At 40.7% G+C, this 13,618-nt stretch overlaps 1 protein-coding gene across 2 annotated transcripts in view; it reads left to right on the top strand.

Annotated features, from left to right (window-relative positions):
- Window positions 1-7,348, top strand: part of cdh4 (cadherin 4, type 1, R-cadherin (retinal)) — a 200,349-nt gene extending 193,001 nt beyond the window's left edge. For both annotated transcript variants that reach the window (XM_067588137.1, XM_067588138.1), the window contains exons 14-17: window positions 2,850-3,083; window positions 3,205-3,344; window positions 4,652-4,816; window positions 5,424-7,348. In XM_067588137.1, the coding sequence (XP_067444238.1) occupies window positions 2,850-3,083; window positions 3,205-3,344; window positions 4,652-4,816; window positions 5,424-5,630 (746 nt within the window). In that variant the 3' untranslated portion in view covers window positions 5,631-7,348. The remainder of the gene's footprint in view (window positions 1-2,849; window positions 3,084-3,204; window positions 3,345-4,651; window positions 4,817-5,423) is intronic.
- The last annotated feature ends 6,270 nt before the right edge of the window (window positions 7,349-13,618 follow it).

Here is a 13,618-nt window from a genome sequence, read left to right as displayed (position 1 = left end):
GAGCAGCCGATCTGTCACCTAATCCACCCAGATGGATGTATCACAGCAGTTGTCTTGAGGACAAATCTGATCACATACCTGGATTCTTCTCCCACTGAGACTCTTGTCGTAGCTTGACTGAGTGATAGATGCAGAGGGTTATATGTTGTGGGGTTTTTTATATCTTTAATGCCTCTTCGCATACATGCATGTCAGAATGACTGCTGTGCAATTTATTTGGTTGCGGCTTTTTTATAGCTACAAGAACATGATTTCAGTTGGGGGTGTGGGGGGTACTGACTATTTACTCCATGCAGTGATCCCCCTGAAGCAGAAACTATAAGTACATTAGGTCCATTAAGAGAGATACTTAAGAGAGCCCATTCACACACAAGACACAGCGACTTGATTATTGATTATTTAACCCTTACATACTGTTCGGGTCAAATTTGACCCATTTTGACATTTGAAAGCATTAAAAACACCCTACATGACATTCTTTAAGACTGAAATGTGATGGCTTTTCCTAAAGTGGCCCAGAACATACAAAAATGGAAATATTTCAAAAATACTTATTTTGGGGCAGCTGGAATGAATATTTGTACAAAGAGGGTGTTCCGGGTCAAATTTGGGACAGTGGGGACAGAGCTCAAGGGGGACCTTTACACTATTATGAGAACTGCCTTCGTCTGAACCTGCAAATAAGCCTATAAAATGTAACAAAACAAACCCATCAATTCCCAGGCAACCAACAGAGTGGTTGCCCAACACAGTCCTCCCTGTAGTGGAGGGTAGCCTTCATAGGACTATAAAAAGTACCTGAGCCCCTATTTCACTGATTTGGTGGAGTGAAAAGAGTAATTTGGTGCATTTATTATTTCAAAATGAAAAAAGAGACAGTGAATTGAGGAGAAAGTTTTAGAAGAGGACAACATAGATAAAATGGAGGAAAGGTCCTTGTGACTTCTCTCATGCAAAGGTGATGCCACCTTCCCCACACACGAGCCACAGCAGCTACAGCAGCACAGTAGTCCAAATCTTACCCTGATCAGTCTGCAGTCTCACAGTCACAATTGCCACAAGAGGACAAAAGAGAGGGAGATGCAACTTCTGCACAACAAAAAAGGACTGCAAAAGTAATGTTGTTTTTTTTTTGCAGTTTTCTTAGTTTGAAATTTGTAAGTGTTGTATGTTTTATGATTAATATGCTCAGTGCAGAGTTGATCGTGTACAATTGACAGAAAAAGAAGAGGGCATGTAGTTTACAGGCAGTTGAAATTGTTGCATGCTTCACTTTCAATAAAATTCATAGAAATAATTATGCCTTGTCTTGTTCTCATGTTTTAAATAACATGAGATCATAATATAGTGTGATTGTGAATATATTTTCACTATAAATGAATAGTGTCAAACCTAAAGAAAACGCTCTCTCTGCTCTCTGAAACATTAATGAAAGATTAATCACCTATTTATTAATGACTGATAAGATATGCTATATATGGATGCAAAATACATTTGTGGTTTAAAATTTGGTATAGGGACTAATTATAAAGGGATACTTGAGCCGAGTCAAAAATGAGCCACTTCATACTAAGAAGGGTCAGAATATAACAGTATGTAAGGGTTAAATCCCCAGACACACCGACACGATCAGTCAGGATCTAATGTTAATTAATGTTCTGTGTTCTTTTACACATCCTAAAGGTCAGCTGCTCCACACACACAGTCCAGGTTCATACAGTGAAAATGTTTGGAATAAAGCAGCCGTCGTCCTGATGAATCCTGAGCTCCATCAGAGCGGTCTAAAAAATTTATTTCAGAAGCTAAAAGTTTAATTCTGTTTCCCCTGGAGAGTTTCCTCTGTCCTGTCGAGTTTACAACTACAGTATTTAGCTTTGCTGCTTAAATGTCCCACTATATTCTCTGCAGTGACATTAGCTACTTAGGCAGCTGGATTTACAAGAACACACCATCACATGAGAATCCATCTTGTCAATCAGTATCCTCTCACGATTCTCTCATGATCTCGTGAATCCAGCTGCCTCGCAAGGTAAGACGGTGATAGACAGTGATAGACAGATGGTTCATCCAATCATCTGCCAAGTATTTTTTTTTTTTGAAAGTGCCTGCCCTTTTCCAAAGAATTTCCAAGGACGACTTCTCAGATGGCTCTGTGTAACAAACCATCTGGCACGTCAGGTTAATTAGCTACTATGCACATGCAAACGTTTACAATTACTGAAAGCAGCCTCTCTAATCTTTAAAGTGAATCGTTAAAGAAAACACTCATACATCAATACGACACACAATAAAAAAATCACCTGGAAAGCTTGTGCTGCTTGACATAATTTAAAAGGCATAATTGTAGCCTACAGGCTCTGGTAGAGGTGGAGTGTAATGTCCACACTAAGTGACTGCGTCACATCACGGCTTTGTCGGGCTGCTGGAGACAATTCTAACCAGAATGTGTCAACCGGGTCCATGAGCCACACGTCTTTTCCCCACTCCACTACAATTACATGCAGGGTGTACTTGCTGGAGCGGCTCACACATGACAGAAAAAAATTAATTATTGCAAAAACACAAATGGGCCTATAGGTTGCCAACCACCTGGAGGTGCTGCACCTTGGGGTAGGGGTGCTGCTATGCTATGCACTCACCTGTACCTACACACATGATGACATGATATCCTGCAGTAAACAAAATGTAATTTCTCTGCAGTACACTGTCCAATCTTATTTTTTCTTTCTTCTTCTTCTTCTTTTCCTCCTTCATGTCTTCCTACACATTCCCTTCCGTCTCTTAATGTCCTCCTCCCATTTCCACTGTTTGCTTTCCATTATCAACACTGTCTCACTCCCACTCTCTAGGTGACTATGCTCAGCTGAGGTTGAGGATTCCTTACCTGGAGGCAGGTGTGTATGAGATCCCTGTCATTGTGTCTGACTCAGGGAACCCTCCTCTGTCAAACCGCTCCTTGATCAGAGTCAAAGTGTGTCCTTGTGATGACAATGGGGACTGCAGCACCACAGGGGCTGTGGCGGCCGCCGGCCTCGGCACAGGGGCCATCATCGCTATACTCATCTGTATCATCATACTGCTCAGTGAGTACAACATTGGATCAGGAGCTTGAAAAATGACACATTTTAGTTGTGACACTGCATATTACCACCTTTTCTCTCCACCACACTGCTCATAAACCCTTCATGTTTCCTCTTCTCGCAGGCATGGTTCTCCTGTTTGTGGTGTGGATGAAGCGCAGAGAGAAGGAGCGGCAGGCAAAACCCTTGCTGATCGACCCTGAGGACGACGTCAGGGACAACATCCTCAAGTACGATGAGGAAGGAGGAGGAGAGGAGGACCAGGTATTGTTTGTTGATTGTAAATGTATATAATATAAACCAAAGTCATAAAAAGCTGTCAGCAGTGGCATCTATGAGGAATGTTACTTTTCTTGAACATAAGTCTCACACCAGTTCCCCCTCAGTTTTTCTAAAACTAAGTGAGATTTAGAGTTTTTTTAATGGTTCAATCTGCCCTCTGCGGTAAAACAAGTGCTGGGGCTGAATATGCTGCTTAGCTTGAATTCCACATATAGTTGACTGTGCAGCTCTTTCCATATGATGAGCTTTTTTCTGCCCAAAAACATTTTATATAAGTTAAACACCTACTGCACACCACCTCCTCTTATCTAATATTATTTTCTAAAAAAACACAAACCTTTAACACTGATAAGCTCTAGCATGTTTGATTAATTTATTATATTATTAATTATGCTATTATTGATACTCGCTATACACACACCAAATGAGTTAAAAAAAAACACACACACACACACACACACATACACTGGTATCAGATGGCTGCAGTGTGTATAGGGATGTTTTCAATCTTAAGTACCTCTATGAGGATTTATTAGGTGCAATTATTTATCAGCTGCAGCAAAGCAGTAAAAAGAACTCATCGACCAGCTCTGTTTACAACATACAGTGTAGTCATTTGTACTAACAAATCAGACTCAGATTAGACTCACTGAAATCAGCAATGAATACAAATAAAACGGCAAGTCCAAAGTACAGTCAGAAAAATTAGTACATAGATATCAGCAAATTGAGAGCATCTGTGAGTGTTTGTGTGTCTCTGTGAGAAAGAGTGAGTATTGATGAGTCAGAGGTTGCAGGAGCTCTGCATGCTTTAAGAGTGATATGAATGAAGTGTGAGGCTCTCAGGTGTTCATAAAATTGAGTGTTGGTTGTTCACTTATGAATTTAATGATAACTCATCGTATATATTGTCAGAAATGTTCAGTCAAACTACAGCTGCTATTTAAATGTAAACATGTTCTTACATCCTTGTTTTTAACATCAGAACACTGTGAATTGTGGGAATTTTCTTGAGCAAAGTCTGCAGCACTGTCAACTGTCAAAGTCTGTTAGAAAGCCCTGTAGCACAGATTTCACAGCAGGTCGCTCCTGAGCCCTCGCAGACTTAACAGGAACGCACATCAAAGTCCGTGAGACTGTGATGGCGCACACTGGGTCCTGATCCGAGAATATATCCCAACTTGGAAACTGTGCTCCATTCCAAACACAATGTATATTTAGGGAATTGCTAGATTAGAAAAAAGGTTCAAACTGATTCTCATTTTTTTCTCTCCACGGCTTTCATCCAGGACTATGACCTGAGCCAGCTGCAGCAGCCTGAGTCTCTGGACCACATCATCAATAAGCCGGCAGGGGTGCGCAGGGTGGATGAGAGGCCTGTGATCGCTGAGTCACAGTATCCCGTCAGACCCAGTCTGCCCCACCCTGGAGACATCGGAGATTTCATTAATGATGTAGGTTTGAATGGATGTAAATATTTTGTTGTTGTTTCTCTAACTGTTTCTATTTAAAAGCTAGGCAGTCTAGCAGTGGTTCACACAGTGTTATTGTTACCTCATTGATGTGACTCATGCAAAAGCTTTACACAACATGAATTTTGCGAGCTGAAAATTTCCTGTGTTTTTGGAACAACAATACCCAAAATGGATTATCTTTAAATATGTCAAGGAAAAAAAGGCAGAATTTCACTCTTTTTTCCCAGAATTGTATTCCTGACAGCAGGAGCACTAGTAGAAATGTTTGGCCCCCTGTAAACCGCTCAATGTCTGGCACCGAGACAGTATTCAGACCATGATGGAACATTAAAACACTCAATAAAAAACTCATGAAAATCTTTCATGCGGTTGAGCAGGGTGAGACAGGTTTTGTTGCAGGTGCACCCTGAACCCATTACAGTACAATCATCACCTCTATTATATGGCCGGTGGACAACAATGCCTACATCCATGTTTATAAGGCTATGTTTACATAACGGGGTAACCACACAGAACAGGACAGACTGTCACTGAGAGTCCTGGTTGAAGATTTCATCGTCGATCTTTCATGTCTTTGTGTCTCCAGGGTCTGAGGGCAGCAGACAACGACCCCACAGCTCCTCCCTACGACTCCCTGCTGGTGTTCGACTACGAGGGCAGCGGTTCAACTGCCGGCTCCGTCAGCTCGCTCAACTCCACCAGCTCAGGGGACCAGGACTACGACTACCTCAACGACTGGGGCCCTCGCTTCAAGAAGCTGGCTGACCTCTACGGAGGAGGGGACGATGACTGAGAGCGGAGCTGGGGGGGGGCTGGGCAGGGCTGTGGCAGGGGTCGGGAGAGGCGGGATCGGTTGGATGGATGCCCCTCAAAACCATGGGCAGGGGCCACGAACATGACGCAGGCTCCACGGTAGACATGTGAGGAATGGACCCTTACATGGGCTGCGTTAGTTTGCTCACAGCGACCGAGCCCGCAAACATGAATTCTGCTGCAACGCAACTGTATTCTGGCTTTATATTTTTTAGTGGCGAGTTTGTAGTGTGATGTTTTATTTTTATTTTTGTTGTTCTCTCACCGTGCTGGACCCGGAGCTCTCTGGGGACGAATCAAGGCGGTCGTGAGAGACACGAGTAGTGAATTTGTGCTTTGATTGATTGTTAAAACAATACCATCTCTTGCTTTAGTCTCACACTGAAGAGAATGTTTTTTGGGAAGATGCTCTCGGACTCTCTCTTTCACTCTGTCAACTTGAATTTCCTTAGAACAGAAGCACTGTCATTTTATAAAGTGCCTTTTGTGGTGTGTTTTTGTATCAGACTCCTGCTATCTCAGGATCGGTTGCCATTCGTGCAGTACAGTGGAGGCACGTTCTCTCGCCGCCTCCCCTGCACTCCTCAAACCAGCCCTGCCTGTCACTCTCCTCTCCCCTTCACAGTGGTGCAGATGAACCCCAGCAGCCAGTCCCAGGAGGGAAGGACACAACCAGGGCAGACTATCAGATATCATAACCCAATGAAATATGGCCTGAAAGAAGCCAATAAGAGTTTTAAGTGAGGACAAACCTCTTCTCCAAGGACCTGCTCAGTTTGACTTACACAAGCATCACCTGTCGACACAACTGCAGTGACACGCTGACATTGTGTGAGACCATTTTTATACATGTGGGGGTTTTCTAATTTAGTGGAGAATGCCTGCCTTTCCTCTGTGGACTCATGAATTTAGGAGCCTATATGTTGAGACGCTTGCCTGCCCTGTATGGTTTTGTGTTGCTTTCTCCACAATGTAAAGCTTATGTAGGCATGATCTGATCAGTCAGACAGTGTAAGAAAGTGGAACTTGAAATGACTTGGAACGAAAACCTCTAACAAGTACCGAAAGATTTTTTTGTCGCCTTGAACATTCCCGTTTTTTATAGGCCAACAAAAGTATTAAAGGTGCATGATTTTTTTTTCCAAAATGTTTTACTCAAAGCACTTGTTACTATGTGGTGAGAATGTGAAAGTAGTCAGCAGAAACTATATGAATATACTCTGTATAAAGACACTGAGAAAATAAAAATACTGTAAGATACCTATTTTTGAAGTATTGATGACATAAAAGTTGCTGCTCTCTTTCTCTAGCTCTTCACTGGGCTTAGGGGATTTTTGGCCCGTTCATTTTTAATATGTAGATATTTTCTTTTTCTTCTGTTGAAGCATATGATTCCATTTTTTAAGATGCCTGCTTACACATTCTTTGTTTCGGTTTTGCTCTTTTATTTTCATTTTGCAGATTGTTTTTTAAAAACGCTTTGTTATACTCCTTTTATATATAAAACACAGCCTTCCCCTTTCACTCTGTATTGTCTCTGACAGTGTTGCTCCCGCTGGCCTCTGGCCTTGGGACAGTGGAAGGTTCATTAGCCATGCCTGCTGATAGTTGTTCTATTATTAAGTGTACTGGAATTCTTTTATTCATTCATCTAGATACTGGATGTGTGCTTTAGAAAATAAAGACATGTTTTGAAAAGGTGCCATCTTTTTTGGAATATTGCTTACATGTATCATCTTCAGGTGTATGCTGTATGAAGAGGCCTGGTTGGTTCAACAGTGGTAATTTAAAAATAATGTCACTCAAAGCTTCAAATAATAATGGGCCACAGTGATCCTGTTTTGAGAGTTATTATTTATTACAGCTTTATCTCGAGTTGGCCACTGTTAAAGCCGCTACATGTAGGATTTAAATATTTCTGACTTTGGCGCCCCCCAGTGGTAGTACCAAATAAAGTACTATGGCAGACAGCATTGCATTCCACTACCCCCACCCACATGTACTAACCAGGAAATACTGATGATGAATGGGATGAAAGCAATGCAGAGACAGCATCAGTTTTCACATGGATTGTCTTATTTGTCAGAATAATAATAATAATAATAATAATAATAATAATAATAATAATAATAATAATAATAATAATAATAAATTAAGATGCTATAATCATATAAAAAATTCTATACATGGTGGCTTTAAATCCACTTATGTGTTCATGAAATGACTAGTTTGTATAGTTGCAGATTCACTGGCTGCATCTTCTTTATTTTTAACTGTAGAATGTATGTATTTTAATTGTTAGAAAGAGTCATTAAGTGGAGCAGACTCCCTTTGGAATTACGCAGTTAATCTTTGACCCTATTGTTCGGAACTGGCTTCATTTTTTAATAAAACACTCGCTATTCGTCCTTTTATTGCATCTCTGAGAGCAGTGTATGGGGTCAAGAACTATATTTGTGTCCATTCCTGTGATTTCAATTAGTCAGCTGAAGCGCCAAAAAACCCACTGGGGACTTAAAGGGATTTAATCCTCTCCGGCTGTGTGTCTATCAATTAGCCACACCATTAATCCCCACGGCGTAATCTCATTAGATAGAGCGCCTTTAATGAGACACCCAGAGAGAGAGCAGAGAGGCAGGCAGTAAGAGAGAGGGAGAAAAATGAGGTGGTGGCAAGATGCAGGTAGGCCGTGTGGAGAAGTGATTAGTAGGATGGAAGAGAGGGTCAGCAGAGGGAGGGACGATTCAAGCACAGCAGGGACAATGCATAACATTTAGAAAATGGTTTGAAACAAAAGGTTAGATATGAGGAAGTGAAACATGAGTGCAGTTAATCTTGTATTGTGCATTATGGCCATAAATTAGAGGAGTGGGCAACAGAAAGATTTAGGTAGAGATGAGCAGAGCTGATTGAGCATACTGGACTAGATAACCTTTGGTACAATAATGAATTTGCCTACAGACTTGGCAGGATAGTGGACCCATGTTAATAAGAGATTCATCAGTGGTGGGCTCTACTGCTCTGAAATGATAATCAAGTTGGTAAAAAAGTCATCTTGGCCATTGCTAGTTGCCAGATAAGGAGATTAACTTCATGGAAGGTTTCTTTGATGGGCTTATCTGAGGTTCACTTGGTTTCCCTGTGGCAGATAGGCAGAGTGAAAGAAGAAAGTAAAGTGAAGTTCTCCCCTTGATAAATGGCGTACATAGACTGAGCTTTGTTGCTGGCTTGCAGCCAGTGCGTTGTGTGTTGTAAATAAAGTTCTCCTCTTCAAACATGTCCAAGCCTGGCTCTTTTCACTCACTTTCCATATAGCTAGTTTGTCTCTTGGGCTGATGCTGGGAATGGTCCAAATCTGAAAAACACCACCGGATGTTGGTTCTGATGCCAACTGTTCACAGTTTAGTGTTGATGTTGCTATTCAGCAAAGGTACCGCCCAGCACGGGCTGGCTCTGCTGCCTGCTTTTCTGCTGACACCACTCTGGGCTTCCTGCTATTTTAGGACTCAGTCTAAAATGAGATCAAAGCAGCAGAATAAATTTGATGTTCCCGCTACATGTGGGGGAGAGAATATCTCCTTGTTAACGACCAGCCATTCATGATATGGATGACTGGTCCAGCTAATACCAACATTAGGAAATTATTTTCAGTAAGGTTCTGAAACACTATATCTACACAATCAAACAGCATTTGCAGAGATCATTTAGTTTTTTTGTTAGAGAGTAACTAATTAAGAAACGGAAATAAACATAAATCTTATTCAGAGTTGAGGAGTAAGTACATTTATTTAAGTACTAAAGTCCAATTTTTAAGTAGTTATACCTTGAGTATATCAATTTTGTGCTTATTTATGTCTCTACTCTACATTTCAGATGGAAATATTGTTCTTTTTACTCCACTACATTTATTTGAAAACTATAATGACTATCTCACTAATTACATTTTTACATGTTAGACATATGATAAGATGAAATGAGATGAGATAATAGGATGCAATCATATATATTAAACTACCTAAAAATATTGAGTTGTACTAGTGCAGTGGCTGTAGTGTAGTAGCACCGCTGGATTCTTAAACTGGCAAATCAGGCAACAGCAGGCACCTCCAGGGACTACGAAAGCCCCAGTTCACTATGTGTGAATTACTGGATGGATAGATGCTTTTCACAGCAGACATTTTGACATTTGAAAGCAGAAAAAGCAAAAGCTGGAATTAATGACATTAATGATGGCTGCATTCCATTTAAGTGAGCCAGTTTCAGGGCTCTGGTATTGTACATGCTCACTCACTAACATGACTTACTGAGATGCTTAATGTAATTGAGCCATCATTAGTCTTTATATTTACTTACAGCTGTCAAAATGTCTACTGTTGGCACAAAATGTTTTGTTCCCATTCAGGTTTCCCCAGATGATGTATCCCAATGTTTTTGGTGATCACCTGACTTTTCCTATAGCGCCACCATGAGGTTGATTTCTATGATACAAACATTCATGTTCCACTCAGGATAAAATGTAATAACTTTGGTGATCCTTTGACTTCTTTCATCAGGTCAGATTTTGAATTTGTTCATTACAAAAATCCTGCAAAACAAACAAAATTTATGGAGATACAATACTAAATAATTGCAGTACCACTTTAATTGTAAAACTTTTATCAGCCTCGACTTGTAATCAAGCATTTCCATATTGTGATACGGAACTTTTATGTAAACTAGTAAGTTACAGTATGTAAAGGATCTGAATACTTTGTACCACTGACTAATGAACCTAATGAACCTAAGAGCTTTGAACAATGAATGTTCACACAACAGCCCAAATACTCTTATCATATTCAGGAACACCTAACCTGATGTGCCAGATGGTTTCATGTGATCTCGTGATGTTGTGATCTTGCGAATCCAGCTGCCTCGTAAGGTAAAGGAACACTTATATAATGAAAAATGCATCCTGGGATTGCCCTTTTGTTATTTGTTGACAGTCATCCTCAACTCAAGTACCTGAAACCTGTGCTCCTGATGCTGAGCAGCCCTGTAGAGACTGACTTCTCTGTGTGATTACATGCTAGAGTGCAGTGGGAAATCCAAGCTGCATCCTCGAGCAGAGCGGCTGCTCTAATCAACTGGATATAATTCTTCACCTCCGCCACAGGTTAAGTGCCTTCCCCGGGACACTGGCTACATCTCTAAATGGTAGGAGATGATTCCTTTGAAGCCAAGTCTGTCTCTGGTGTCCTTTAGGGTACAATCAAGCATCCATTCCCATCTGCCCCTCCATTTCCCTCTGTCAGCATCACTTCAGGAAGACAGACCAGCGCTCACAATGAATAATAGATGTATAGCACAGTCATTAGTATAAATAAATAATTGAACACCACACGTGTGTAACAGCATTAGTCTTGTAAATGTTATGATGATATTACAGTAACATGATGGGGAGGAACGACAACCTATCTGGTCATGTGCGTAATGTAAGCTGATTAGTCACAGCTTGATGACTTTGTTGTTATAGGCTATGTGTGTGTCATATATCAACTCTATATTCATAAACTCATACAGCATAATATACACATGTTTCATGGTGATTCCTCATTAAAGACGTAACACTTTTAATAATTCATGTCTTTGTGAATTTTAAAGTGATTCAAGGTGAGGAGAATTTCTTGACCTAAAGACTCAGGGTCTTTTATATTCCTTTTCATGCCTTTTCTTATTCAGAATTTGCGGATATTTCATTTAATGTGATATATTTTTTGGCAGAATTTGACAATTTCTAGCCATGATAGTGGTGCTCTATGGCAACGTTGGTCAGTCGGTCCATCGCTTTGGTCCAGACTGAAATATCTCAACAATTTATGGATTGCTATCAAATCAAATCATGTACAGACACTCATAGTGGCAAAAAGATGAACTGTACGTACTCTTGGAGACTGTTCCACCTAGTGCCACCATGATGTTGACATTTTTGGTTTTCATCATATTGGATGGGTTGCCATGAAATTTGGTATAGGATTCAATGATTAATTTAAAATTAAGGTTTAAAAAAATATAAATAAAATAAAGAAAGAAATATAAAGAATATAGTGTGCAAGGTTGAATTGGTACAGGTAATTGAAAGCTGTAGCAGCATTCATGAACATTTGTTTTTTCATTTATATATATAAACACAGGAGAGAAAACAATTTCGATCATTTATCATTTATACTACAGGAATTAAGTGGAACTACAATTCCAGGAGGGCAATCCCAAAAGCATGTGGCAAGGTCTGAGAACTATGACAGATTACAGACAGTATCAATGGGCGGGTCCTCAAACTATGTGCTGACCAACTAGCACCGGTATTTACAATGATATTCAACCTGTCCCTGGCTCAGTCTGTCATCCCCACATGCTTCAAGAAGTTCACCATCATTCCTGTGCCCAAGAAAACAAGAACAGCCTGCCTGAATGACTACCACCCAGTGGCACTCACCTCTGTAGTGATGATGAAGTGCTTTGAATGGCTGGCCAAAGATTACATCTGCTCCTCACTATCCAGCACACTGGACCCACTACAGTTTGCCTACCGTCCCAACTGATCAACAGAAGACGCCATAGCATACATCCCTCCACACCACCCTATCTCACCTGGACAAGAAAGGGAGCTATGTGAGATCGCTGTTCATTGACTACAGTTCAGCGTTTAACACCATAGTTCCCTCCAGGCTCATCATCAAGCTCAAGGACCTTAGATTAAACACCTCACTGTGCATGTGGATCCTTGACTTCCTGACGGGTAGGTGGACTCACCTCTTCTACCCTCATCCGTATCACTCAAGCATCCCTGGGCTGTGTTCTGAGCCCCCTGCTGTACTCACTCAAGGGTGATTTAGATTGGTCTAAGTCATTGGTTCTCAAAGTGGAGTCTGGAGAGTAATGTTAGATAACTAACATGTAATAAATGTACCTCGTGTTTGGAGTGCATGGAGAAATTAAAACTCACCTGGAAGAAAACATGAATGCTTTTAATCCTATTGAGAACAAGGGGTAGTGGTGCACTTCAGCCTCTTGTGGACACAGGAGAGAAAACAATTTAGATCAGACTTAGAAAATAGATCTCCAGATTTTTTTTTATCTCACTTGCCTTTCAGGACTTCCATATAGGCCTGATCACAGATAACATGGAAAGGCAAGTAGAGAATCTGACCCGCTGGTGTCAGGACAACAACATACTTCTAAATGTCAGCAAGACTAAGGAGCTGATAGTGGACTTTGGGAAGAATCAGGGAAGGAACTACACCCCCTTTAATATCAATGGGTCCTCGGTAGAGAGGGTAGACAGCTTCAAGTAACTTGGTGGCCTGACCTGGGGGCTGCATACTGACTCAGTGGTGAGAAAGGCAAGGCAGAGACTGTTTCACCTTAGACGCTTGAAGAAAATCCGGAAATCCCCTCAAATACTGAAGAATTTCTACTCTTGCACCATCAAGAGCGTCCTGATGGGGAACATCACTGACCAGTATGGCTAAGAGTACCTTTTAAGATCATATATTGATTGATTGATTGATTGATTGATTGATTGATTGATTGATTGATTGATTGATTGTATAACATTGGTGCCATCATCAGGTCAAAATTTCATTTTGATCAATACTTTGGTTTACATCTAACAACATTCAGTTTCAGCTTTACTTAGTGTTTGCTAATTAGCAAATGTTAGCATATTTGTAAACTAAACTAACATGGTGGCCATGGTACTGTTAACATTGAACCTGCTAAACATCAGCATGTTAACACTAGTTGTGCCTAAATACAGCCTCACAGAGCTGCTAGCATAGCTGTAGACTCTTCTAGTCTTTTTTTTTTTTTTAGTGTCAAAGTGTAATATCTCCTGACATTACACTGGGTTTGCATTAGCTGAGCAAGTTATTAAAGTGTGCAGACTCTTGAGGATCATAATCAGATCAAGAAAGAAAGAAAAAGGAGAAA

This window comes from Thunnus thynnus, chromosome 4 (genome assembly GCF_963924715.1).
Source record: "Thunnus thynnus chromosome 4, fThuThy2.1, whole genome shotgun sequence".
NCBI lineage: Eukaryota > Metazoa > Chordata > Actinopteri > Scombriformes > Scombridae > Thunnus > Thunnus thynnus.
Note: the sequence above shows the minus strand (reverse complement) of the source record. Positions and strands in the feature narration are given on the sequence as shown.